This window comes from Struthio camelus, chromosome W, assembly GCF_040807025.1.
Source record: "Struthio camelus isolate bStrCam1 chromosome W, bStrCam1.hap1, whole genome shotgun sequence".
Classification (NCBI taxonomy): domain Eukaryota; kingdom Metazoa; phylum Chordata; class Aves; order Struthioniformes; family Struthionidae; genus Struthio; species Struthio camelus.
Window position 1 is genome coordinate 68,530,512 of NC_090981.1, and position 26,648 is coordinate 68,557,159.

The 26,648-nt window shown below is 47.1% G+C and overlaps 1 protein-coding gene across 50 annotated transcripts in view; it reads right to left on the minus strand.

Annotated features, from left to right (window-relative positions):
* Positions 1-20,548: 20,548 nt before the first annotated feature.
* The window catches only part of LOC104138520 (transcription factor 4), a 231,608-nt gene continuing 225,508 nt past the window's right edge, over positions 20,549-26,648 (minus strand). For 26 of the 50 annotated variants that reach the window (XM_068924439.1, XM_068924438.1, XM_068924434.1 and 23 more), the window contains 4 exons: positions 25,351-25,513; positions 22,391-22,620; positions 21,284-21,425; positions 20,549-20,971 (listed from right to left, as the gene is read on the minus strand). In XM_068924439.1, coding sequence (XP_068780540.1) covers positions 21,289-21,425; positions 22,391-22,620; positions 25,351-25,513 — 530 coding nt within the window. In that variant the 3' untranslated portion in view covers positions 20,549-20,971; positions 21,284-21,288. The remainder of the gene's footprint in view (positions 20,972-21,283; positions 21,426-22,390; positions 22,621-25,350; positions 25,514-26,648) is intronic. The other 24 variants (XM_068924442.1, XM_068924465.1, XM_068924448.1 and 21 more) reach the window with 3 other exon arrangements.

Consider the following 26,648-nt stretch of genomic DNA (forward strand, 5'->3'; position numbering starts at 1 on the left):
AGAAAAAAGCCCTGGCCACTTGTTGCCTGGGTCAGGTATGGCTGATTGCAAGGAAGGCTGGTAATAAGGAAGGAGGAGATCTTCATCACTTTGAAGGACACTGAGGACAAGAAGTTTTATGTCCAAAAATAGTTGATCATTTGACTTTATTCATTTATTTCCCTAGGCTGCTTGTGGGGCAATTTCTGACAAGTAATGTTAATTTGTAATTATCTATTAATATGAATGGCTGAAGCACACCCAGATAACAATATGGACTGCTGACAACGTCTACATCTTCCCTTCAAAGAAATGGACAAACATCAGTTTGGGTATCTTAAGTGACATCTGATAACATTTTCTACTCAAAACCCAACAGAAACAAAATTTTAAAGAACATTTTTCCAGAGCTGATTGAAAAAATGCAAACATTTGACAGACTTCTCAGAGTATTTTCCAGAGTATTTTAAATTTAGAAAAAGAATACTCCAAAACGTTCATCACAACATTCCAAAAAACTATCCAAACTGGCAGAACTTATGTATATATATAATACACAGAATAGATATCTATATCTATATCTATATCTACATCTATATCTATATCTATATCTATATCTATATCTATATCTATATCTACATCTGCATCTGCATCTGCATCTACATCTATATCTATATCTATATCTATATCTATATCTATATCTATATCTATATCTATATCTATAAAAATATACAGAATATCCATGCAAACAGTCATGGGAGACACTTTGCTTTTAACAGAGATGATCAGGTTCCTCTTTCACTTGAGCTGTTATTATTCTTTAAATCCAGTTAGTTAATCCTTATTCAAAAATGACTAGATTTACTTTCTTGGTCATTAGGCAGCTTTCTTAGCTACTAGTTTCTAGCTATCTTGGTTATTAGTTTCTCTAATCATTTTGCCATACGATCAAAACCAATTTGTGTCACACTTAGGACGTCACCAGGACACAGTACACTTTTCATCTGAATAAAAGCACTGGATGGCTTTGCAGAGTCCTATGATTTAAGTCTGGAAATTTCCACACAAGGAAGAAAAATGCTGCCATATCCATGCCACGGAGGATAAAGCTGCAGAATGATGTGCCTGAGGTTGAGCTGCATCCCACCAAAACTCAGCTGGGACCAGCAAGCTGGCCAGGCCTCAGCCAGGCCGTGCCAAGGGATGGACCTTGATGAAATTGGCCCCAGATGTCAGGCTTTGGAGGGTATGAAGGATCCTTAGAGGGTGCCTGTCTCTCCCCTTTGACTCTGGAGACGCTCCAGATGTTCTCATTTGTACATAAGAGAAGGTAGGAGGTCAAACCTCCTACATGAGGGCTGTAATCAGGTCACAGTTGCAGTAACTATATAATTACGGGGCTGGACGGAGGTATCCTGACTAAGCCTATGCCCAACTGGCAATACAGGCCATTAGATGACCCCAGGTACTTGTTCCCCTCCTCACCTTTGGCTCTGCTGCTGGGAAATGGTGAAGATGGGTGCCTTTAGCAGGTGGTCTGGCCACGGTTGCAGATGACCAACCGTGAATTATGTAAGAACTTCATGGTACAGCCAGGAATACAACCCAGATGCTCAGTCTCCCACTTGCCCTCCTCATTTGGCACTGTACATGCTCTAAATTGCTCATTAGAAAGGAAGAAGAGATGTAGTTCTGTAGAGAGCTATCCTTCTGATGTGCTATCTTTCTGCAGGATCTGCTGAGGAGAGGCTCACATACCAGAGGGCTGTGCTGCCATGCAGACCTGGACAGGCTGGAGAGCTGGGGGGAGAGGAACCTCATGAAGTTCAACAGAGGCAAGTGCAGGGTCCTGCACCTAGGGAGGAATAACCCCAGGCACCAGTACAGGTTGGAGGCTGCCCTGCTGGAAAGCAGCTCTGCCGAGAGTGACCTGGGAGTGCTGGTGGACAACAAGTTGACCATGAGCCAGCAAGGTGCTCTTGTGGCCAGGTGGGCTGATGGTATGCTGGGGTGCATTAGGCAGAGTGTTGCCAGCAGGTGGAGGGAGGTGATCCTGCCCCTCCGCTCAGCCCTGGGGAGGCCTCACCTGGAGTCCTGTGTCCAATTCTGGGCTCCCCAGTACAAGAGGGGCATGGCACTGCTGGAGAGAGTCCAGCGGAGGGCTGCGAAGATGATTTGGGGACTGGAGCCTCTCTGCTATGAAGAAAGGCTGAGGGAGCTGGGCCTGTTCAGTCTGGAGAATACTTGAGAGGGGATCTCATCAATGTCTACAAATATCTGAAGGGAGGGTGTTGAGAGGGTGGGGCCAGTCTCTTCTCCGAGGTGCCCAGCGACAGGACAAGAGGCAACGGGCACAAACTGAAACACAGGAAGTTCCATCTGAACGTGAGGAAAAACTACTTTCCTGTGAGGGTGACAGAGCACTGGAGCAGGTTGCCCAGAGAGGTTGTGGAGTCTCCTTCCCTGGAGATATTCAAAAGCTGCCTGGACACAATTCTGTGTCTAGACGACCCTGCTTGAGCAGGGGTTTGGATGATCTCCAGAGGTCCCTTCCTTGGCCATTCTGTGATTCTGTGCGCTTTGTCAAATCTGGCCTGGTAATACAGAGTGTCTCCAGTTTGGCCAAGATATTACAGGTCTGCGCCCTGATGAAATCTCTCCTGAGGAGTACCATCCCCACTCAGAGAAAACCGACTCTGCACCAAAAGGGTGAAATGTCTCAGGATCTGGACAAAGTCAGACATTAAAGTGCTTCACCACACTGCATGCAGCCAGGCACTTGTGTCGAGCAAAATGCACCAAGTGCAAGGTGGAGGGTGCCTAGAAAGCTTTGATTTTTACCCATGGACAGACCACATGCTGTGCTGTGCTTTGCGTAGCTTCCTCACCGTATTATGTACAGAGCTGCCGGAAGTCTATGCTAATTTGTACCAGACCCTAACGGCCATAGATAGTGAGGACTGAGGCAACAGGGCTACACCGCTCTTCAAGTGCTTCTCCTTATTCCTCATGCCCTTCCTGCTGAACAGATACAACACGCTGAATGACTTTTGGGTGATCTTGCATGGAGTCTGTGATGCACCTGCCAGCCCCCCTTCCATAGGGCCATCTGAGCAGGGTTGGAGACCTCAAGCGGCAGCACTGAGGCGGGGTGGATAAGCCAAACCAGGAAAAGTGGATCTCCTTGATAATCCAGTCCTCCAAGCTAACAGCCTCTGTTGTGCTGTAATTTGCTGTTGCTCTTTTACGTAGGTGTGTATGCGGTGAGACTCCGGCTGTAAACTGGACAAATCTCTGAGCTCTAAGAACTAAGCACAGGGAATAGATTTAGATAAAACAAGAACAAGCTGGGATATTGAGCCAGAAGTCAAGATAAATGTAAGACAAACCCTATGAGTCCAATTCTGACTCTCTCGTAAAACCCCCGCTGAAATCAATGGATGTTTTGGACAGACCATTTGTTTCCCATTAGGTTTAATTGTCGCTGACGTTTCTGTACTCCTTGATTCCAGTGAGGACAAGAAGCAGAAGTCCTTAGTACTGCACGGAAAGCCTGGCTAGGTTGGCACGGCCTGGCAGAGCCGAGCCCACCAGCCTCCCGAGGCTCACCTAGTCCTGCCCAGCGGGAACGAGCCGTATGTAGGCTGCTGGCAAACACCTACGGGCACGCTGGTCTGGTGTGCACCTCACACCTCTCTCTCTCGGCTTTAAAGCAACCCACATAATTTGTAGCTTTTTTGGCTTTTTCAGCCGTTTTAAAAGCCAGCTTGGAGAAAATTAACTATTTGGGGTTGTGGATGAAAGCAAAATCTGCTAAACAGTTTAGGACAGACTCGCCTCTAGGGCTAGGAAGATTTACTCTAAACTGTAAATGAACTAGTGTGGTGCTAGCAGTATGTTATTAGTGGCTGTTTTTATTCTGAGCCTGAGCGGAGTCCCTCGGTCTTGTCCTGGGGTAACTCTTGACTTTAAGAGCGCTCTTCTGAACTCGCAGTGCTGGCAAGTGGCAGGCTCTGGCTCTGCAATTAATGACTGTATTTGGCCCTAAACCATGAGGATTTTTTAAAATTTACTTTGAACCTCCCTCCAAATTAGTAGGATGCAACTAAAGGGCATTTTTGTCCATACTGATTGCTACAAAAAAGGTCTTTTTTTGTTAGGAATAATGAAAGTGAGCTTAAAGGCTGTTAAACAACAGCTCCAGATATTCTAATTCCTTAAGAACTAAATAAGGAGCTCCACTTCTTGGGCCAAATTTTGGTGCCCTTGGCTCTTCTCTTCCCTCAACAATGGCTGTCACCTCCCCTCCTCTCCTGCCCTCTCGGCCCATCTGTCTCTGCCGGTCTTGCTGTCTGTCCAACACCCCACACCGCCAAAGCGCTGCAGCCAGCCGCTACTTGCTTCTTCCATCTCCTTTTGCAGGACCCTCTGCTGAGGTTTCTTGCCTACATACCTCCCCAGTTATCCATCAGGTTATAATGTTATTATTCGGTTTCTCTTGTCCTGTTCTTCCCAATGCCTCTTACCTTTTCTTTCTCTGTCTTTCCAATAGCATTTCTCTCCTACCCATGCACTGTTCCCATCTACTGTCTACACATCTCCTGCCCGTCAGCCTTCTCAGCTGATTTTAGCCCCTAGTGCTCTCCACGCAACCTCCTTCATTACCTCCGACCATGTCAGCACCCATGACAGTGACCTGTCCAGCTCTTGCGCCGAGCATGTCTTGCCCTCGCACCGTCACTCCGTCAGCAACTGCCGCTCTACTGCTCCCCCCCCATCTGGACTTAATCTTTACAAACTGGCACTCTCCGTTGGATCTCACAGCTGCTGATTTCTGATCCCTCACTGGCCTCCATCTAGGCTCTTTAGAACTGAGCATCAGCTTCCTGCAAGCCCTTTCAGTCACTCTTCCTTGATACACTGCGGGCATGGAGGAAGGGGCTGAAAGTAGATGAAAATTTTACAAACCCTTGAGAGATTCTTTCCCCCTGACAAACCCAATGTTTCATGCTGCTCCACACTTCCCTCTGCTGCCTCTTTCCAAGGGCACATTCTCTCTGGCCACCCCAAGCCCTGCTTCATCCCAGTATAATAATATCCCCTTCTCTCCCTGCCTGCTGTAGGGCATCTCAGAAAGAAATGCACGGATGTGACTGACTTCAGCCATTACAGATCCATGCTCTCCTCCTCTCCTTCTGAACAAGCTTATCTCCATCACAGCTACTGTCCTAGCCACCTTCCTCAAACGCTCCTCTCCTGTCCTTCCCTGTCCCACCGAGCTCGTCCTCCATGTGTTTGGTCCACCTCGGAGGTAGAAGTGGCCAGCTGCAGAACCACCTCTCACTTAGAGATTTCTGGGGACCCCCTTCAGTGCCTAAAGTCTTCCAAATTTCAAGAAGCCATCAAGTGTTCTTCTTAGCTGATCACTGGATGTCTCCCTCAACCCCTGGAGGAGCGTGCCCAGTCCATCACTCCACCTGGCGACCGTATATGAACTTTATGAGGTTTAGAGATTAGTGCACCATTCTTTCTACGGATGCAAATTTCAGGCTAAGTGGCAATCTTCTGGCCTGATGTCTTCCCTATTTTTCATTTCCTGAGTTGTTTTAAGAACTTGCACCTGTGTAATAGCCAAATACTAGGTCAAAATTAACACCAGCCTTTCAGGAGATTGCTTGACCCACCCTGACTTTAAATGCAGTCTTTGAATGGATAAATTTTCGACCTTAACACATATTTTCTCCCTTGGAAACATGCCATTTTTTTTCTGATACCTGTGAAAATACTGAATGAAAATTAAAAACAAATAAACCTACACCATTATCAGACTTCCTTAAAAGAGTATTTCCCAGTAAGCAAAAAGGAGATAGGGAAAGGAATAAAGGGGTGGGGGAGGAGACTGAAGAAACTGAAATGATAATGCATTGAACATCCGTGAGCCTGGAATCAGTTTTTATTACTGAGTCACAGTAGAAATTGCACTGATGGAATAAAAAAAATCCTAAATGCATTCACGTTAAAATGAATGTGATGGAAAAGAAGATGTGCAGATGATCCTGCAACCTCAAAAGTAAATGTGAAACTTCATTGGGAGCAGAGTGTGAACCATGATGAATCCAGTGATAACTCTTTTGATGAACATGCTCCAAGGGTTAAAATGAACCATACTTCATGAAGAAGAAACTCCCGGAGTGCTCAGAACTGCTCATCCTTTCATAATGCAAAGACTACTGTATGAAATAGAAAGATCATCTCATTAAAAGAGAGGCGACTGCAAATGGCGGGAACCTATTAGGTGTTCTGACAGCTTTGAGACCACCACAGCACGTAATCATGACCGATGGCAAATATCCTGGATTGCAGCTAAGTAACACTCCCCCTTCCAGGAAAGCATGGGATGCACAACTCTCCTGAGTGTAGTCTTTAACTGGAGCTGGGATAAGTGACTCTAACAGACCCATCAGTCACTGAGGAGCGACGCCTGCCCTGGCGACGCGTGGGGAGAGACAGCAGCTTTCTTTGTCTGTGACAGACAAAGGCTGGCCAGAAGCAGAAGGTGTTTGTGTGCTTGGCCTCACCACCACAGGGCCTGGGAAGCCCCGAGAGCTGCAGCCAACTGACTGCGTGAGGACACCAAGAAAGGAGAAAGGAAGTTGTTAGGTCATCGATACAAACCCAAATATACCCAAAGGGAGGCAGATGAAGAAACTTCCTTGTTTTGAACTTCATTGTTTCTTTTTATTTTTTTTCTCCAGTTTTCTAAAGGCTGAGAAGCAAAAGAAGTCCGTGCCGGGGCCGGCCAGCTCCAGCCAGCTAGAGCAATCAGCAAGACAATACCGGAGCTGCTAGCGAGCTGTGGGAAACGGCACAGGAAGCGTGAGGGGAAGCAGCTCAGCGGGAGCATCTGCTCCTGCTTTGGCGCCCCAGCCAAGGGCTCGCCGAGGAACCCTCCTCGGGTCACCCTGGCGCGGACGGGTGACCCCTCGACGGGAGCCGCTCCTTGGAGCGCGCTCTGCTGCCTTCTTAAAACAGCTCCTCTGCAGCGTGCGGTAACGGAGCCTACCAGATCCACCAGAATTAACTCAAAAGGCACTGCCTGCAAAAGCCACCGCCTCCTGAATACGGCAGATTATAGCTGCCCTGCTCCAAAACTGGGCTCGCTGGAACTGCCGTAATTGGATGTGTCTAGGAGACGTTTCTTTCTGACCACATATCTGATCAATTTATGCTGAATCCCTACTGCTGAGAACATGATAGCACCAAGTCCTGGCAGCAGGTTTCAAGATTTTTGGCTCACCTCCATCAGCGAGCACCACTTTGATTGGATAAGCCTATTTAAAAAGAACTGGAATGACTAAACAAAAATTAGAAGTAGTATGATATAATTTCTGCTGCAAACGGTGCATCAGAAGGATGCGGGAGGAGGCTTGCTCAATACACAGGAAGGAACGTCTCTCAGAAATTAGTCAGCAGCAGCAAAATGAATACACAGTTTTCTCAATAAAAGCTGACTGCTTATTTACCCATCTGGGATGAATTTATATGCTTTGTGCAGAGGAATGAGCAGCAAGGGCCTGATTGGAGCCCGAATTCCTGTGCAATATGTCTAATTTAGCTTCCTATATTGGTTTGCCCTCATGGTCGGAGGAAGAGCTTGAAGGTAGAGATACTGCAGCAAAGCAGACACTGAGCTTTTCATCAAACTGAGGGAATCGGGTGCGAAGGAAAGGTCGTGGCGGGCTGAACCCGTCGAGGCATGTTTCTTGAGGGGAACGAGCTTCGGGTGGCAGCTGTGGCCAGTTGTGTCAGAAAAGGTGCTCAGGGATGGCAGCGCCAAGGGGCTGTGGAGAAGGTACCAGGAGCTGCTGGGGGAAGTGCTCGGCCCACGCCGGGAGCTGGTGTGGCCGTGGGAGCGGGGAACGGGGCCGCCGGAGCAGCCGTTCCCGACTTCAAGAGCGTATCGCTCCTTGCCCAGGTTCGCCTGAGTGTTAGAGATGGAAATCCCTCAGTTCTTTGCTCAACCAGTCTCTCCAGGGCCAGATGCCTGGGTTGGCACCTGTCGTATGCAGGTCCCATATACTTTGCTCAAACTCCTCTTTAGTCTTTGCAACGCTTGCCCTGCATAAGCTTAAAACCTGAATTTTTAAACTAGGAATAATGATGACAAACACCTAGGCCCATTTTTCTAAGTAGACTTAAGCAGCATTCTGGTGTCGCACTGGAAGATTATTCCCTTCCCTGGCGGCTTGTCACCCGCTTGCTTGTGGTCCTTCACTGCTCTAGGTCCTACAGAGTTTCATTTCCTTAGTTCGTGTCTGAACCAGCTCGTGTTCAGGCAGTTCAAACCAGCGCTTTACTGCCCGAAGGCATCACTGCAAAGTCTAGCAGGAACAAAATGATCATTAAAAAAGTGCAGGGGGCAGAAGAAAGCCTGAAGAAGCTAGTGAAGTCCTGGGCTTTTGGTTGCTTTATTAATTCCTCTCCTAGAAAGGTCTCGGAGGCAATAAAAATGAAAGACTCGATGAGGTGTCTGAAAACAGAGATAAAACTATTGGAAACACTTTTTATAAGTCTCCAGGTTAGTTTCTAAATTGCCCTAAAAACCACAGTGAGGTTTTTATTTAAAAACAAATAAAACTGGTCTATAAGCAGCTGAAGGTGCCATTTTTTTATCTTTACAAATCGGCTGGCTTTCTTACTAGCTGTCTGAGGAGCAAATAGCTCTTTACGAAGCAGCGCTCATAACCGTCGCCGCCCGGTCCTGAGCGCCGAATGACTTGGAAAGGGGCTGTTGCGTTTCGGTTTGCTCCATCGCCAATACCACAGCGGTTCATACGTTTTAATACTGGCTCTGAGGTTCGGCGAACAGTGTTTCCAGTGCCGGGGCTGGTTTGCACAGCAACGCCAGCGGCTAGCGTCCGGGCTGTGAGCACGAATAACCGGCTGCGAAAGCCCAGGCGTTGCTGGCAGCCCCTCAGCTGGTGCAAGTTATCATACCTCCGTCGGCTTCAAAGATCATCGACTTCAATGGAGCTGCGACGGTCTCCAGCCATCGCGGATCTGCCTCTAATTACGCCGGGCCCTGATGCTGCAATATCCCGAGCTTCCTCAAATCTCACCGGCTGCCGCCTGACAGCCTCAAACGGGGTTCGGGGCTGGCGCGGGGGGACAGGCCCCGGCGTGGCAGCCCCGGGCGCCCGCGGGAACCCGCACGGCCTCCCAGGCCGGCTCCTTCCCACGCGCTGCTGTGCTGGCCCTGGGATGTTTCAAAAGCAATATTCATTTTTATTTTATTTTACTCTTTTTTTTTTTTTTTTTTTAGTGTAACGCTTTTAATCCGAACCACATTTTTGCAAACAAGCTGCCATATATTTGCTGCATTCTTCCTGAAATAAATGCTGCGCGCCAGACCCTCCTCGGATGTAACTCACTGCCGTCCAAGCAAACTGGCCCGGTTTCCCCCAGCGGCGCCTGCAGCCCTTTGCGGTTCACCCTCCGCAAAAGGCCCACTGGGAAAAGCACACCTTTTGCTGACGAGCACAGGTTTTCCGAATATTACCATTACTGCAGCAGCAAATAAGCAGTTCAGACAGGCAGGCAGCTCGCATGACTTGAATTTAGCTTCTCAGCCTCGTGATAAGGTCATGAGTACACGACCGGTCCTTCTCCTAAAGAAAAATGGATGCTCTTGCCTCCATCTCTGTCCCTCGGGGCGGTTAGATGCAGAGCGGGGCAGCAGAGCAAGAGCGGAGCTGGCCGTCCCGCGGGAAGAGAGCGCAGGCGTCCGCGCGCGGCGTCGTACCTGGCCGTAACGGTACTGGCTATATGACCTGGGGCTTTTACAGCTGTTCAGTGCAAAGAGGCCAAGTCTTGCTCTTCAGGAGGTTTGTTCACATCGCTTAATATCATCATGAGTCGGAGCCGGAGGCGCGGGAAGCCCGGCGGGGCTGGCACACTTGCCACGGGCCTCCTTGAGGATTTGAACAATCTTATTTATCCTTATTATTGTGCTCCAAATCTGATAGTCTTATTGCTCAGCTAAAATAAGTTCGACTGATAGCAGATAACACTGGCTCAGCAGTCTTGCTTTTCGTTTCAGTTAATCTCTGATTAATTTTAATGATCTTTGAGTCCCTTTTATTCCACATTATTCAGGAATTGCACATAATCTTTGCATCTAAGTGTGGCTCTGTTGCCTTTAATCCACTCTGATATTTTCATCTTCGCTTGGCTTCCTCCACAGCCCACCAAAGGGTTTTGCTTCCATGTGCTTGATCTGGCTCTCTCTCCCCCCCCCCCCCCCCTTCTTTTATTGGCACTGCAATGATGTTAACATACAGTGTGAATTTCTGGTGGTTTTAGAGACTAAATCCTGCTCACCTTTCATTCCCCGAAGCAGGGACTGGCATGGGGCTGCCTGTGGCACGGCTGACCCAACACACTTAGGCTTGGGAAGAGGGGTGTCCCGGCGCAGTAACACGGCGTCGCGCTAATCCACTCTCAGCTGCACCAAGCCCAGGCGATATTTGCTGATTGCATGTGTTTAATGTACAGATGAGAGGAAGGGTGCCGCTATGTTGGGTAAACACGTGGCATGAACCGGCCCAGGACACCCTGAGAGCACCGGCCGCCGGTGTACCTGTGACAAGGAAAGGGTCTGATCTTCCTCCGATTGTTTTTTTCCCCCCCGAGGGGCCATTATTTTCCCTATTTAGGCATAAGAGTCTACTCCGAAAATCATTTTCTCTGCAGCCGCCCCAGATTATTTAATTTACCCGAAAGGTAGTGAACAACCATTGACTTCAGCACCCCTTCAAGCGCCGGCTCCCAGGAGACACAGCAGACCCGACGCGGGCACGCTCTCGCCCTGCGTAACATGCCACCAGCCCCCTTAGCTTGCTCCTGTGCACTCATTACTGGGAAAAAAAAAAAATCAAACCGAACTTGTTACACTGCGCGGGGATCTCCTGACCGGCGTGCGCTGCTCCCGTCGCGCTGGAGGAGGCTGGACATCGTGGAGCAGAGCTGCGATCCAGCACCCCGGCCCCGTCGGCTGCCGGGGGGAAATAGCATCACCCAGAAATGTCTTTGCAGTCTACAAGGAAGCTGGAAATGAGTTGCAGGCTTTCTCGGCGGAAGGCAACCTGAGCCTCGCATTGAGTCACACAAGGAGATAACATGACTGTGAGTCCTCCCCGTGCCCTGTCCCGACAGAGGTCCTCGGCCTCTGCTCCCAGCACCATGTTGGGCCATGTGGCCTTTAGCTTGCAAGCTCCTGGGGCTTTGCAACCGCTGGGGGCCAGCCCGCCTTGTGCAAAACGGAAGCAAAATGCACCAATTTCCCCCAAAAGCAGCTGGGAGGATAAACACTTGGGGATGTCCCAGCGCTGTGGGAGCTGGGCCCCAGCACCAAGCCCCACTGTGCAGCAGTGCCCCGGCCTGTCGAAATGTCCTTATCCCAGAGATTTGCGTCAATCTGGTCTTTTTGCCTCCTGTCTCCCCCAAGCTCACAACCATGACCTCAAGGGAAGCCTTTGCTGCCCCCGTGGCCACCAGACCAGGGCTGGCCAGGGTTGCCCAAAACCTCCGCCAGGTCCAAGAGGTGCCAAGGAAGCCTTTATGGCGGGGCGGGGGGAGGTCATCTGAAGAACTACCCTTCATTTTTAATAACACATACAATGATGATGGTCCAGCATGCTGTAAGAGCTAAATCTCTCTTCCCGTACTTGTATGAGCAAAATTAAGGATTTATCTTGATTATTCACCAATATTTTATTTCCTCTTTTATACTGTCCATGGTCTTGTTGGGTGATGGATTCACATCCCCTGTAGCCAGAAACAGGGAACTTCAGTGAACCCAGAGATATGCACTGGGAACCTGAGATGCATCCTGGAAACCAGAGATATGTACTGAAAACTAGCGATATGTACTAGAAACCAGAGATACGCACTGGTAACCAGAGATACGCACTGTTAACAGGAGATAGACGCTGGAACCAGGCTCCTGCAAGAGGAGAAGGGGCTCTGTGAATGGAGACCTTCTCTGGAGACAGATAAAAGAGGGAAATCTCCTGTCCCCTACAAAAACACGAACCAGGAGGAGCCCAAGCCTCCTTCTAGGGCAGTGGGGCAGCAAAGACGGAGTCCGCTTTTGAACACCTTCCCCCACCACCCGCAGGGTGTCACCAAGCGGAAATACGCTTTTCCCCCTTGCAAAAAATTGGAGGTTGAGGGATCTTGATGAAGGGCCACCAGCCCTCCCCACGTGGGGAGCGATCGCTGCTTTTCACCACGCAAGGGAGAAGTTTTTGGACAGCTTGCAGGCTGCAATCTTTACAAATACGTTTTTTTTTTCCCCTGTGGATTAGAGACTATTAAGCTCCCCTCTGGTTGGCGTGCCCCAGATCGCCGGCGCATCAGGAGCGTCATTCCTGGGGCCGGGCACGAGGAGAAGTGGCACCCAGCTGCTTGGGGCCACCATCGTCTTCCTCTGCTTCGCCAAGGAAGGCAGGGGGGGCTTTCTGGCACCTTTCTAATGTTTCCACAAAGTTAACAACAGCAACACGGTAGTTCTGGCCTATTTCAGATGATTTAATCCTCTTTAGCCGTCTTTGACTCTCAGGCTTACAGTTGTTTAGCGCATTTCAGTAAGTATCTGAGCGGGCGTGAGCACATCTGCACCCAGGTTTTACGGTACAGCTCGTGCGGCGCTCATCTTCGAGGCGTGGGCACGTTTTGGCTCGGTTTCTTTTAACAAGTGGAATGAAATGGAATTTGCACCGCTCCTTTCCCCTTGCTCTGTGTTTTGCTAGAGACCCTGAACATCTGACAGCAGAAGGTCTCTTCCACCTCCGTCCCTCTTTCAAGTTGTTATCTCTTGCAGGGTTACCGGGAAAGCCCCAATAACATAAAATTGCAGAGGAGGCTTCGACTTGTGCCCGGATCCAGAGAAGCCCAGCGAAGGTTTTCCCTGCCCCATCGCAAAGCTTTTTTTTGTTTTTTTCCCCCCGCCAGCAAACGCAGAGGACGGATTTCCAAGACAGCTGTAGGATTTCTGTTATAAATAACAATATTGGCTTAGCGGAGTAAAGAAGATAAATGATCTCTAGCTCAGGATACAGCAAAGGTATTTAGCACTTCTGGAGGGACGCCAGCTCTCCAAGCCTGGGAAGCACCAGGGCGATGAGCCGCGATGAGTCCCTCTCCCGCGCAGCCCCGCCGGCTCGCACGAGGTCTGCACCAGCGTCCGCTGCGGAGGGCCGGCTGGTCCGAGGAGCAGCCGCAGCTGAGAAAAGCAGCCACTAGAAGCCGACAGAAACGTTTTCAACATTTCTTGCCCAAAATGCTATTTACTGATAGAGAAACTGTCCGGCGTGGGCCGGCAGGATGGGGATTGTCGCTGCGGGGCCCCAGCCTGGAGCAGCCCCGGCCGCGCAGGAGGATGCTCAGGACTCCTGCCTGGCTCCGCGGAGCTGCTTCGGCGCCACATTTCTGGTTTTCGACCAGAAAAACTCAGTTTTCCCCACTGAGGGGAATAGAAAAGTGCTGGCAATTTTGCCAACACAGCAGACAAGAAAATTGATTTCCCACCCAATTCTATCGGGAATGACATAACCACGGCTGGCGGGTAACAGGGATAAGCCAGAAACCCTTTTTCTCCAGTGGAAAGTTGGTTTCCTTTCTGCAAAAGTGCCTCAAAAATGCTTTAGACCTGGCTGTACCCAGTAACTTCATTGCTAGCAGGGAGCAGGAGAAGCTCTGTAAGTTATTCCGAGAGGGCACAGTCAGCAATGACAGGGTGAAGTTAAGGAATTAAAAAAATCAGATCGGAGATCAAGACAACATCACTGACTGGGAAGCAACTGCTGGTGCTGCTGTCACCCCCGAGCCACCACTGTCCCCATCCCCATCCCTTTCCCAATCCCCTTCCCATCTTCATCCCCATCCCTATCCCCATTCCCACTCCCACCCCCATCTCCATCTCTTCCCCAGTCCCTGTCCCCATCCCTATTCCTATCCCCATCCCTGTCCCCTTCTCTGTTCCCATCCCCATCCCTATCACTATCTCCATCTCCATCTCCATCTCCATCTCCATCTCCATCCCCATCCCCATCCCCATCTCCATCCCCATCCCTATCTCCATCTCCATCTCCATCTCCATCTCCATCTCCATCTCCATCTCCATCTCCATCTCCATCTCCATCTCCATCCCCATCCCCATCCCCATCCCCATCCCCATCCCCATCTCCATCCCCATCTCCATCTCCATCCCCATCTCCATCCCCATCCCCATCCCCATCCCCATCCCCATCTCCATCTCCATCCCCATCTCCATCCCCATCCCCATCTCCATCCCCATCCCCATCTCCATCCCCATCTCCATCCCCATCTCCATCCCCATCCCCATCCCCATCTCCATCCCCATCCCCATCCCCATCCCCATCTCCATCCCCATCCCCATCTCCATCCCCATCCCCATCCCCATCCCCATCCCCATCCCCATCCCCATCCCCATCCCCATCCCCATCCCCATCTCCATCCCCATCTCCATCTCCATCTCCATCTCCATCTCCATCTCCATCTCCATCCCCATCTCCATCCCCATCCCCATCCCCATCCCCATCCCCATCCCCATCCCCATCCCTATCCCCATCCCCATCCCCATCCCCATCCCCATCCCCATCCCCATCCCTATCCCTAATCCCATCCTCATCTCCACCCCCATCCCCATCCTTGTCCTAGTCCCTGTCCCCTTCCCCATCCCTATCCCGATCCCTATCCCTATCCCTATCCCCATCCCAGCCCATGTCCCCATCCCCATCCCCACGAACGCACCGCTGCGAGGCTGGCCGGGGAGGCGCTGGCCGGCACACGCAGCCACAGTCAGTCTTTGCCGAGCGGCCTCCCGAGAGCCAAAGTCCCCCTTCGTCATAAGTGAGCAGCAACAGGAATCTTTTCCCGGACGGGTGGGAAACACCGGCGCGGAGCTGTGGCCGGGACGCTCGCTCGGGGGGCTCACGGCAGCGGCCAGAGACGCGCACGGCTGCTCCCCCAGAGCCTTTCGCAGTAATGCAAGCGAGCGAAAAAAGCCAAAACCAAACCAAAAGCCAAACCAGACCAGGCTGGAGAGAAAGGCCCAGCAGGCCACGAGCAGCTCCAGCTTTGGGTGCTAGATACAGCCAAGGGGCCGCGGCCCTGGGGACGTCGCTGCCGGGGAGCTGGCGGGCAGGGGTCCGACAGCACAGCCCGCAGGGTCTGCTCCGGCTCGGAGAAACCGGCTGCCGCCCTCGGCGCGCTCTGCTGTGACCCGCCACCGGGTGCCTCGTCGGGGCTCCAGCTGCGCGGGCGAAGGGCGTTGCGTCCTCCAAGATTTACAAGCTTAAGACGCTTGAGCTGTTATTTATTGGCTGCCAATATAGTTGCAGCATAATTGCATGTGAGATCAAGCCAGCTTTCCCGGAGTTGTCCGCCGGAGGGGCTGCGGGATGAGTCTTCACCCACACTGCGTCTATAGAGAAAAGAGAAGAATGAAAACCGTTCCTCCGCCCTTCAGCTCTTCTATTCCTTCTTTTTTTTTTTAAAAAAAAGAAGAAATTTGGAGTCCCGTTGCTTTATTAGTAAACAAACGAGCCCAAGCACCTCATAAATGAATTGCAAAATGAATGTCCTGCTGCTGCTGAAAGCCCTCGGCGCCCGCGCTGGTCCCGCCGGGGCCGCGTCCCGCAGCCGGGCCGCGCCGGCCGGGCCAGCCGCGCGGGGGCCCTCCCGCGGGCAGGGCCAGGGAGCCAGCCTCTGCCTCTCAAGCACGAGGAGCGTTAAAGGCGGTGTCATTCGTCAACCTGCGAAGAAAGTCAGGCACGCGTCGCCTGCAACCCGAGTCCCGGCGTTTCGCTGCCGACGGCCACCAGCGATGGGCCTTCTCGCTTCGGGTGACGGCGGACAGCCCGAACACACCGCCTCGGGTCAGGAACCGCTGCGGGCCCATCTGCAACGCGTTTTAGGGGCACCTGGGGTGCAGCTGGGCCCCTGTTCGTCCCCACAAAACCACCCAAGGCCGCTCTGCAAGAGCCACGCGCGGCGGCGGGAGCCGGCGTTGGGCTGCTTCTGCTCGCCCGTGACCATCCAAGGTGGCACCTGGTCCCGGTCCCGCTCCCGCGCGGCCGCTCAGCCCCTTTCGGGGTGACGCACGGATGCTTTGCTTACGGGACGGAGTAAAACCTATAGGCCAATGAGCACGGAAACGATGCTGCCCGTTTACGGCGCTTAACTCCCGCGAGGCTCGGCCGGAGCTCGGCGGCCGCCGTCGCCGGAGACGGGCGCGTCCGAGGAGCCGCCCCGGCTCGAAGGAGACAAGAAGTGCCGGAAACGGTTTATAAAAATGGCACATTTATTGCTACAGAACGGTCATGTACATGACGGCATCGAATAACTACAGATGAGAAACAGGTAATGGCCTACACCAAGCTGTGGTTGTTTGTTTGCAATCATCTTCTTGAAGGAACTCCAGCACACAACCTGTTTGGACACTTCTACAAATCAGAAATACACCAAAAACATGAAAAAATCGAGGCACTCAGCCACACATTGAAAACAAGGTGTAACTGTTTATCTTTTTTTTTTTTTTAATCTTTTTCCCTTTTTTCATTTTTTTCCCACTTTTTTTTTTTGTTTTTACTGCTGCAGCTATGTGTATAGTCGCAAAAATTCCCCGTTGCGACCTACAACTAAAAAAAAAAAAAGCTACCATACAGTTTCATCTCAATAACACATGGTAAAATAACATCTTTTAAATAGTAAAATAAAGTAACAAACTTTTACTCAGAATGATTCCAAAAATCTACAAAGAAGAAATATTCAGAATCTGACAATTTTTTTTTCCGTAATATTCATGGTATAAAAGGATTGCTCCTGTGAAAAATAAGCCAAATATATTTTTTATTTTTAAATTTAGTTTTTTTTTCCTACTAGGGTGTACTACAGTCTATTTTATAGCAAAAAGAGCACTAGACAAACGAAGCTTTATAACAAAAAGCCAGGCACTGATACATGGTAAATCTCTGCTTTTTTTTTTTCTTATCTTCACTTAATTGCATCACAAGTAACAAGAATGAAAAAGGCCACAGTTCATATATTTTCACCATTACATAAGTCTATAATACTTGAAATGAGTATGGTCAAACCAGCACTGCACAAATATGAATCAACTTCAAGTCCCATGAGAAAGAACATGTTTTTAAAAAACAAACAAAAATGAAAACAAAACGAAAAGGTAGGGCCCCCCCGAAGGCCCTGGTGCCCCATTGTGTTGGAATTCATCATATTCCACCTTTTAGGGTTTTTTTTCCAGTCAACCAGTGGACTAATTTTTTCTTTTTCCCTTTTTTTTGTTTTTTTTTTCCTTTGAGGTTTTTTCCTTTTTTCTTTTTTTATTCTATTCTATTTTAATTTAATTTTTTTTTTTTTTGTGCTTATTTCCGCTGAAATCTCTTCGTTCCTGGCAATATACTGTATTGTTCACTTTCGGACACGGACCGTATCTGCCTATTGGCTACAGAGATGAAACCCTCCTCTCCCTGACCGCCCGTTTTCATCGCCTTTCCCCCCAACCCCTGACAAAAAAAAAAACCAAAAAAAAAAAGAAATCGGAAGACTGAATCAGTACAAGTTGCATCACTGGTAGGACTGACAGTTGTATAAACATTAGTGTTCCTTGCAGCTACACAGAAGACAAATGGTAAAAAAGTTCTAGGTGAACAGATTCCCTATTCAGCATATTCATAAATTACTTGAATGTGGAGGTGGATCGTTTCTTAAAAAGCTGCTCTTTGAGTATTTGTTTCTTAAAAGAGTTTCTTAGCCCGGTTTATTACCACGTAATGCAGCTTTCTAAAACCTTCATTATTTCAACTAAGTATCACCAGCTAAATTACCTTGGACAAAGCCAGCTCAGGATGCACGCGCCTTACCTGGTTTGGGGAATAATGGAAAAATTAAGCACCAAGCACATTTGCTTTTCTTTTTTTTTTTAACTCTTCCCTCACCTAGAATGGAAACAGAATAGGATCCTCAGTTCTTAAATCCGGCAAGGATGAATGTTTATCTCGCAGAAACTAGGCGCTTTATGCCTAGATGTGAAACACCCTGTGCAATCTGCTCCTCTCACGGTGCCCAAGGACTTCAGAGCCGTTGGATCCAGACTGGAGCGCCTACCCAATTTAAGTGAAAGCAGAATGCGAACGAAACAATACAAGCTTTTGTCCTTACACGTTCCATAAACTAAACTTGCCATTTATTTTCTGTCCACAGATTGCTTTAAATAAACATGAAGTTGGTCTTATAATTTTTTACATTGTTTATCAGAAGCACGGTTCTTAAAATCTCCAGGACTCAAAGGGCTGCTTTCAGGTCCCTAAAACGAACATGTGGTGCACTTGTACAGAAATAAACTGAGCATCATCCACTGCGTTACAAATTTCCTGAAAAAAAAAAATATGGCTTGTTCATTGTCATTTTACTCTTAATACCATACACAGTAACAATACATATGGTACTGATAAACAGAAACCTTTATCCTGCTGAGGATACCAGCGCTCAGAAACATTAGCTATCATTAACATCGGGCGGAATTAATCTTTTATTACACCCATTTTCATATAAACCAGGCCTGTTAAAAGTCCAGCATTTAAAACGTAATATGCATTTATAACTCTGAATTAAACCTTAGTGTATTCTCCTCTCTTGTGTTTTTCTAGTGGTTTAATCCACCTCCACATTTGAGAAACTTATCAACAAATCAAAACATTTTAAATTTTTATCGCTACTGAACATATTTACAGTTTTCAGCACGCACACAGCTAATCAAAATGTTTATGGGTATGTAGAAGGTGATCACATGGTAACTATCATATTTGTTCTTTACGTTTTCAGAAACAAACATAAAATTCAGATTCTCGTATCTCACTATTTCATTTAAATGAGACTTTTTTTCAACCACACAGATTTTTATAAACAAAAAACTGATACAATGTATTAAAACACATAATAACAAGAGTCTACATGTAAAAATATAACTTTTACATACACAATTTCAAAATAATGATACGTTTGCCATTTGTTGCATAAAATTTACAAATGTATTTTTCATTACTATATAACTGGCAAAACAGGAGAACAGATGGAACATTTAGACCGTTTGATGGATTTATGGCATTTATTCAGTGTTGAGAGGTGGAAAATCTACTTGAACAGGGAGATTTTATTTAAAATACATGCCAGGTTTGTGTGGCTGTAAAAATAGAAACTGGAATTAGAGACAAAAGGATGCTGACAAATACTTAACTAGGAGCACTATCTGTTAATGGTACTGTACACCAGAGTCAATCATTATTAAGATTCACTATGGAAGTTGGTTCAGTTGTGCCCAGACTTCAAAGCTAGTTATCAGATGAGTTGCTGTGCCATAGTTTGAGCTATGTTACTATTAAATATGTTAAGTAAAAACTTCATTCATACTGGCCAGAGAAATACTGTACTACCACCCCTCCTCAAGAAAGTGCAACTTAATGCTTTAGGACTCATAAGGCTTGTTGTAATGCTGCATGATGACTGAAATTGGCATTTCACAAAGAAAGGAGGAGGCAGCAAGTGGTCTACACTTAAATAATCCACTTAAAAACAAGAGAAGAACAACAACAACAAAAAAAAAAGTCGATCAAATCTGTCACACTACTTGCAATTTTCCCACTTGATGTTTTTTTATTTCCCCCTCCCTCCCCCCGCCCCCAAATCTGACCATGTATTCAGAAACGCCTCACTGCACACTATTTAGGCTACACACATAGGTAACACTTTAATCAGTTTGTTAAATCACAGCCACTTTGATTATGTTATGTTTCCGATGATATAAACATTGGAAGGCACAGTGGTAACATTGTAGCATTCTAACCTTGTACCTCTGAAAATCCCAGAAAAGGGTCAACGAGAGCAACATTACGATTCGGACAAACTCGTTTTGCCAAGTCTCGGTAACGTTGCCTGTAGTATCTACACATGATGTGACTTTTTAAGTCCTGTGTTCCCAAAAGACTGAAGAAACAACTCTCTACTTATTTATGAATGAGAAGCAACGTCAGGGTCAGCATTTCATCCTGCACTACCCCTCCAGAGACAGAGTTGGCACTACAGGTTACAATAACAAAAACAGGGGAGAGGGACAGAAATAAGACAAAAAAATCCTTATTTACAGTAAAATCTTCTTTTTAAAAAAGTTAATCAGTACTATTTTTTTACAGGAGCAAAAAAGTCTGAAACAAATGAACAAAAGCTTACCATATTCACTAAATTTTTAATATATATTTATATATATATTTATATATATATATTTGTCATAGGTCTATAAGATCCATCTGTTCCTCCTACCCTAAGGAATGGCTAATGTCATCACTTCAGTTTTCATTAGGACGTTTGCTGGTTTTGTAAATATCTGGGCAGCAAAGCTTCCCTTTTAATATCCAGTAAGTATAAACACTAGCTGTCTAGCACACCAACAAAAACGCTCATTTTTTTTCTTCAGAAGTACACTTTTTCATTATTGCAAGTTTACAATTTTAAATTAAATATTTTTTTTCAGACTTACAAATTAATTATATTTTTTTTTCCAAAAGAAGTTTAGGCACAAATGCATTGTCCCACAGTGTGGAGAAGATTGCCATTCAGTCTCTAGGCTGTGCATTTACAGCTCGTAACATACTGCTTTAAACATTCTGAATGATATGTTAAAGAGAGTCGTCCCTCAAGTTGCACTTTTTGTTTTTTTTTTCTCGTTTTTAATATCGGGAATGCTGAAATCTCTTGCGTCTGTGATTCTTAACTACTCAGACTTGTCTTATATTACAAAAAAGGGGTTAAGGAGAAGTGTTTATGTGGGTTTAAGATAATACAGCTGTTAAGGAAGTGGTCTCTTGTTTAAATGAAGAAATGTGGCAACTTGGACCTGTGAAAAGAAGAAAAAAAAAGTCAAATCAGTCAAGGATAGTCGAACATACATAACTATATGCTCTTCAAACAAATGATCTGAATGTGGCCTTGGAAATCAAGCGTGCCTGCCCAATGACTCAGGAACCAATCAGTTAAGGGAGGGGCCTCTTACAGCTACTTAGTTCACGCTCGGTCCCAGCCCTGGCTTCGAGGAACTGCGAGGAGGAGGAGGAGGTCCTATGCACTAGCTTTGTCTCAGTTCACTGTAATCCACTGGGTGCTTGGGAGAAGGCTGCCAGTACCCGGATACTTCTGGAAATCAACTTGCCTTTTTTACATCTGTCCCATGTGATTGGATGCATCTCCCATCCCAGGGTGGGGTCCCGCCAGGGAAAGTGGAGGAGGATCTGAAGATACTTTCTCTTCTTCCCTTCTTTTCAGACACGCTGCTTTAGGGTTCAGATTTCTTTCTGTTGAATGGGAGCAAAAGGCAATTTCAAATATTCAAATTTTTACATCAAACCGATCTGTTCATTGCACGTGCATTAAAAATGGCTAATGTATCAGTTACTTGTTGCAGCCTCGTCACAGGAATTTAGAGGGTTGGAACTGAGGAAACAGCTTGCTCAGGTCAAGTGCTGAAATGCAGCAAGCGCACCTCAACGCACAAGCTCTGCAAATACCTTCATGTTTGTGCTTTGCTAAGGAGCAGCCAAGCTTAATATTGAAATTGGATCTTTCTGAAGAATGTAAAATGTATTGGCAGTGTCAAAGATCTATGTCAACATATGAAGTGTGGAGCTGTGAAGGAACACAAGCACCTCACCGTGACCATGGGCGCTCAAACCCAGCAAGGACATGCCCTGTCCCACTTCCGCGTAACACGGTGAGCGTGTCGGGTCTCTGAGATGGATACTGCCTTTGAGCGTGCATTGGTTGCCCAGCATGGTGACAACTGAGCACCTTGGTGTCCTGGCCGGCGTCTAAGGCAAACTGGGCTCCTCACCCCTCCAACACCCCAGCAGCAACTGTGCAACGGTGCAGGCATCTGCATGGGGAGGAGGATGTGTTTCTCAGACCCCTGCTCAGCCCGACTTAGAGCTCCGGCGTCACCTTACACACCATGAGGGCAGCCCGGACACCAAGGGTTAGCATCGCCTGTCTCCCTCCCCACACCGATGGATTAACACAGCAGACCAGCCGTACGGGAAGGGCTGGGAAAAACTCATCTCCAACAGCCACGGGATCTCATCTCCCTTGGCTGCCTTCATCCAGCACAGGCAAGGTGCCCAGCTACCTTCCAGTGGGAGAGGTTAGGGCTTGCCTCCCTCCTTGGCGTCGGGTGGCATTGGCCAGGCTTTCCCAAATTCACAAACGTGTGTTTTGCATGAATGAAAACCAGGAGGAATTTAAGGAGCGCCGCTGGCACACTGACCTCTGACTTGCTGCTCTAAGCTGAGGATGACAGCTACAGCCTGGTGTAAAATCAGGAGCTTGGTCTGGGGCTTGTCGCTCTTCAGATGGAGTTGCACCATCCGGCCCAACTCCTTGAAAGCCTCGTTGATGTCGCGCACGCGCAGGCGCTCGCGAGCGTTGTTGGCCATTCTCCTCTCCTTTTCTCTCTCGGCCTTCTGCTCAGGTGTCAGGTCTTCGTCATCGTTATTGCTGAGAGACAAAAGGAATACATCATTTTCTAATGATCTGGAAAATAAGTGATGCAAAGATTTCAAACAGACTTCACCCAAAAGTACAGCTGCAATTCATGAACAGATACCTTCTGAGTAATTATAGCTTGCTGCTTTTCTTCCGCCAAACCTCTGTGTAAAACTCACTCCCCTTAAATTTTACACTGAGTAAAACTCCTTGGTTTCTAATGAACCTTTACAATCTGCAAGGCAGGACAGCCTGACTTCTGATATTTAAAAGAAGCCAAAATGTACATTTTTTCCCATTAAATATTTTTCCATGGCCAATGCTGCAAAATTTTAATCACAACAAGTATGTCATGACATATTCTCTGAATTCCACATTGTTCTGAACAACGATGGAGCATGTCCACTCTAAATTAAAACCAAGAGCATTCCAGACACTTCTAATAGTCAATATTCTTCTCTAACAAATAGAAAAACTGTGACTAGGAGATCTATTCAGCTGAAATTCTATGGCTATTATATATGGTCCTTTGGGTAAAGGAGGACTCAGAAGACTATCCCAGGTGACACAGACAAGGACTGCGAGTGAGGTCAAAATGAAAATACTAAAATATAAGGAAGCTGTAGTGCTCATGTAAAGGCTCTCATACAGCTACAAGACTGGAGCACAACAGGATCATGCAGCAACCTACAGCTATGTTTACCCTCCATCCCAAAGAGCGCACTGGTGGCTAGTAGCAGTTTTCCCACCATCTTTGTTGTCTGTGGGCTACCTCTGGAGACCCATGAGCTTTATGCTTTTATCACTGCTGTTTTGCCTTCTTCTATTAAGTATGTTAGCAGGCAAATCTCAGGGATGCAGGGATGCAGGGATGCTGGGATTAAGTTTCTAAGCCAGGAAGACAGCCATGTATTTACGTATGTCACCTTTAGCAGGCTATCATACCAGTTTTAGAACAAACATTCTCCATCCTTAGGACTGTGAGGGTGAGGGGACCCATTACTCTCTGCGGAGATGGCCATGGAAAGCCACCAAGGCTGCTCTAGGAAGCATCCTCCCTGTGACACCGAGCATGGGGCAGCGAAAGTGTCCGTGGGCTAAGAGCCACAGAAGTAATTTATGGCTGCAGAGAGCCCTACAGTTAACTTCCGCATCTTTTCTGCAGCAAAACTGCTTTCTATCCAGACAAAGTGATGATTTCAAATTGAAAACATATTAACATATTAGTGAGTCACTGGCACTATATAATTTGAATTGGTTATGCAAATACAGTAATAAATTTTCAGTAGCCCTAACAACATGAACGTAAACGTATAACTAAATATCAGGAGTAACCTTTTAAAGCTGCAAGCATGTTAAAAGCAAAAACGTTAGCCTATAAAGCTTCAAAGCACACATAAATATGCACAAGTGAGACCATATTTGTTAAATTAACTAGAACTATGATCGGCCTACATCAGCGTAAAGGTGCTTTCTTTTTACCATATCATACATGGGCATGAAAGCCTCACTTATACATATGGCTATTTCAACACCTTTATTGAGAAACAATCTCAAGTGTCATATACTTTCTCCAATCGTAAGAGACATGAATGTAATTAACGTTTTAAAAATCAGTGAGTGCAGGCCTGTGAGTTCCAAAGTCTCAGCCCTTTCTCTGGAGGAAAATGTCTGCACAGCACAACTCAGATGTTTCTTATCTCGTCTCTGTTTTCATATAGAGAACCAGGGGTGGAAGGAGAAAAGGCGGAATTAAATTTCCATTTAGGTTTTAAAAACACCCCAGAAAACAAAGCAGGATTGTGCCTTTCAATTTCAGCTTTCTCGGCATTTTTGTCATGTAGCTTGGGACTCAGCTGAGGATGAAAGGTATCTGTACTCCTGAGCTGCACCTCAGGTCCTAAGGTGAAACTCAGGTCAGAGAGGTGAAATTCAGGCCAAACAGGACAGAAGAAAAGCCTGTCCTTTGTTCCAGTGGTTAATGTTTGCGGTGTCCATGGACATCACTCAGGTTCACCAAGGATATGAGTCCACCAAGGATATGATAAAATCCAACTACTATGACTTCACTAATACTTTCTAAAAAGTTACAATATGCAGAACAAACTTTGTCCCACTGGCAGTCCAAATACATTCATGCATTTCATAACCACCACCGTCTCCAAGGAAGAGAGAAATCTACTGCATTCCTAGGACTTGAATACAATAGAAGGCCCATCTTCTTCTAGAAGATACAGAAGGGGCCAAATCCTTAGCTGCTGTAACAAGGCCACTAAATCCTCCAATTGGTCCTAGGAACTCTAGACATTTACAGAAATTGAGAATCGGTTATAACAAATTTATTTCAAAGGCAAAAGAAAAGAATACAGTTTGTTAGTTCAGGTGTAGACGCGATCAACTCTTAGCCACGTTTTGAAAAGCTGGAAATATATACTGTATTCCAATTTGCAAGCATAGGCAGAGAGGAATAACAGCCTAATAAATCCATTTTAGTGTAATGCAATTTCTTTGTAGATTGTGGAGAACTTGCTCAGTGTCCAAATTTGTGAATTGTGCAAATTTGAGGAAGTCCTGGAGTACAAGTACCAGAAATGTACTTAGCACTGCCAGAATAATTGTTATGTTCCACTTAGGCTGTGGTTTTACCTGCCAGGAAAAAACTCATCGTTTCTTCCTGTTCTGTTCACTTCATCGAAATCCAGTAAAGGAATTAAATGAAGCGACACTATTATATACTGTTACCTAGATCTTGACCTAGTAATTGATTTGATATCCTTCTTGTCATCCTCTAGTTTCTTGTCCTCAGAAGATTTTGTGTCCTGGAGGTTTTCGTCTCCCTCGTCATCAGACTTGATTTCGGAGCTACCTGAAGAGACGCTCTGCCCTTGCAGTCCGGTTGGCATGCCTAGGGAGAAAACACACGGGTGACCTGTAAGGCAACGCTGCAGCGAAAAGCGTGCACGACTGGGGTCTATGTCCTCTGCTAACGGTGCCCAAAGGAGGGCCTGTGCCGCTGCCTGCAGCTCTCAGCAGCACAGGCCCCACCGACGGCCACAGAAGGAAGTGCAGAGGACGCAGCTGCTGAAAGCAGTTCTCAGCTGCGGCTTTGAGGTTTAATTCTCCTCTACGGTCTTTTGGAAGAGATGATGGCTCACTGTCTACAGAACATCAGCTAAACTGCACTGAAAACCATAATCACAGAAACCACACATCTTGTGTTCTGACTTGAGGACCCAGTGCGTGTATTAACCATTATCCTCAGCTTTTTCTGCATGCAGGAATTTAGGAAGAAAGAAAGACTTTGAACTTCTACAGCAAATTTCATTCCTACATCTGAAAGAGCTCTGCACATTCACTACCTGTTAGCTGACAAGATTATCGGCATTTTACAAAACTGACAGAGAGCTTGTGATCTCCTCCAGCCGCACGTTTCTAGCTGGTAGATGACTGTGCAGGATGACATGGGATGCCTAGCTGCTAGTCCTTTTTTTCAATCACTGGATAACTTTCCCTTCATCTTAAAAAAAATCTCTAATATGTCATTGCCATAAAATAATCAAAGTACCTTAGCTGCAAAGAATGAGCAAGACCTTGTGTAACAGAACTTTGGGATTCGTTCTTCCACATTTTAACTGGCGTTTATCAGACTCTAGGAATAAAGATAAACCCTAGATGGCTTCTAGGTTCAGATAGCGCCAGACCTATGTTGAAACACTGCAGGTATGTGTACGAATCTATGATGTGGGCTACAAAAGCGCAGGGCGTCTGTGAACCAAGGACAGTCTGGTGTTGACCCTCTCACACATCGAGCTGCAAAGCTGGTGAAGATTAGCTGTGTGCTTGGGTTTCCCCTGAAACTTGCACCTTCCTGACGGGCATCCTACAATGCTTGCCACGTTCTTAATTGGCTGCTTGCAGTTAATCTTGGTATCAGACCTCACTGCCCAGAGATAAGGCTCTCGTACACCTCTAATAACTGGAGTGTTTCTGAAAGGTGAGCAGGATTATCAAAAAGCCTCCATCAGGCTCTGTCCTGGGAC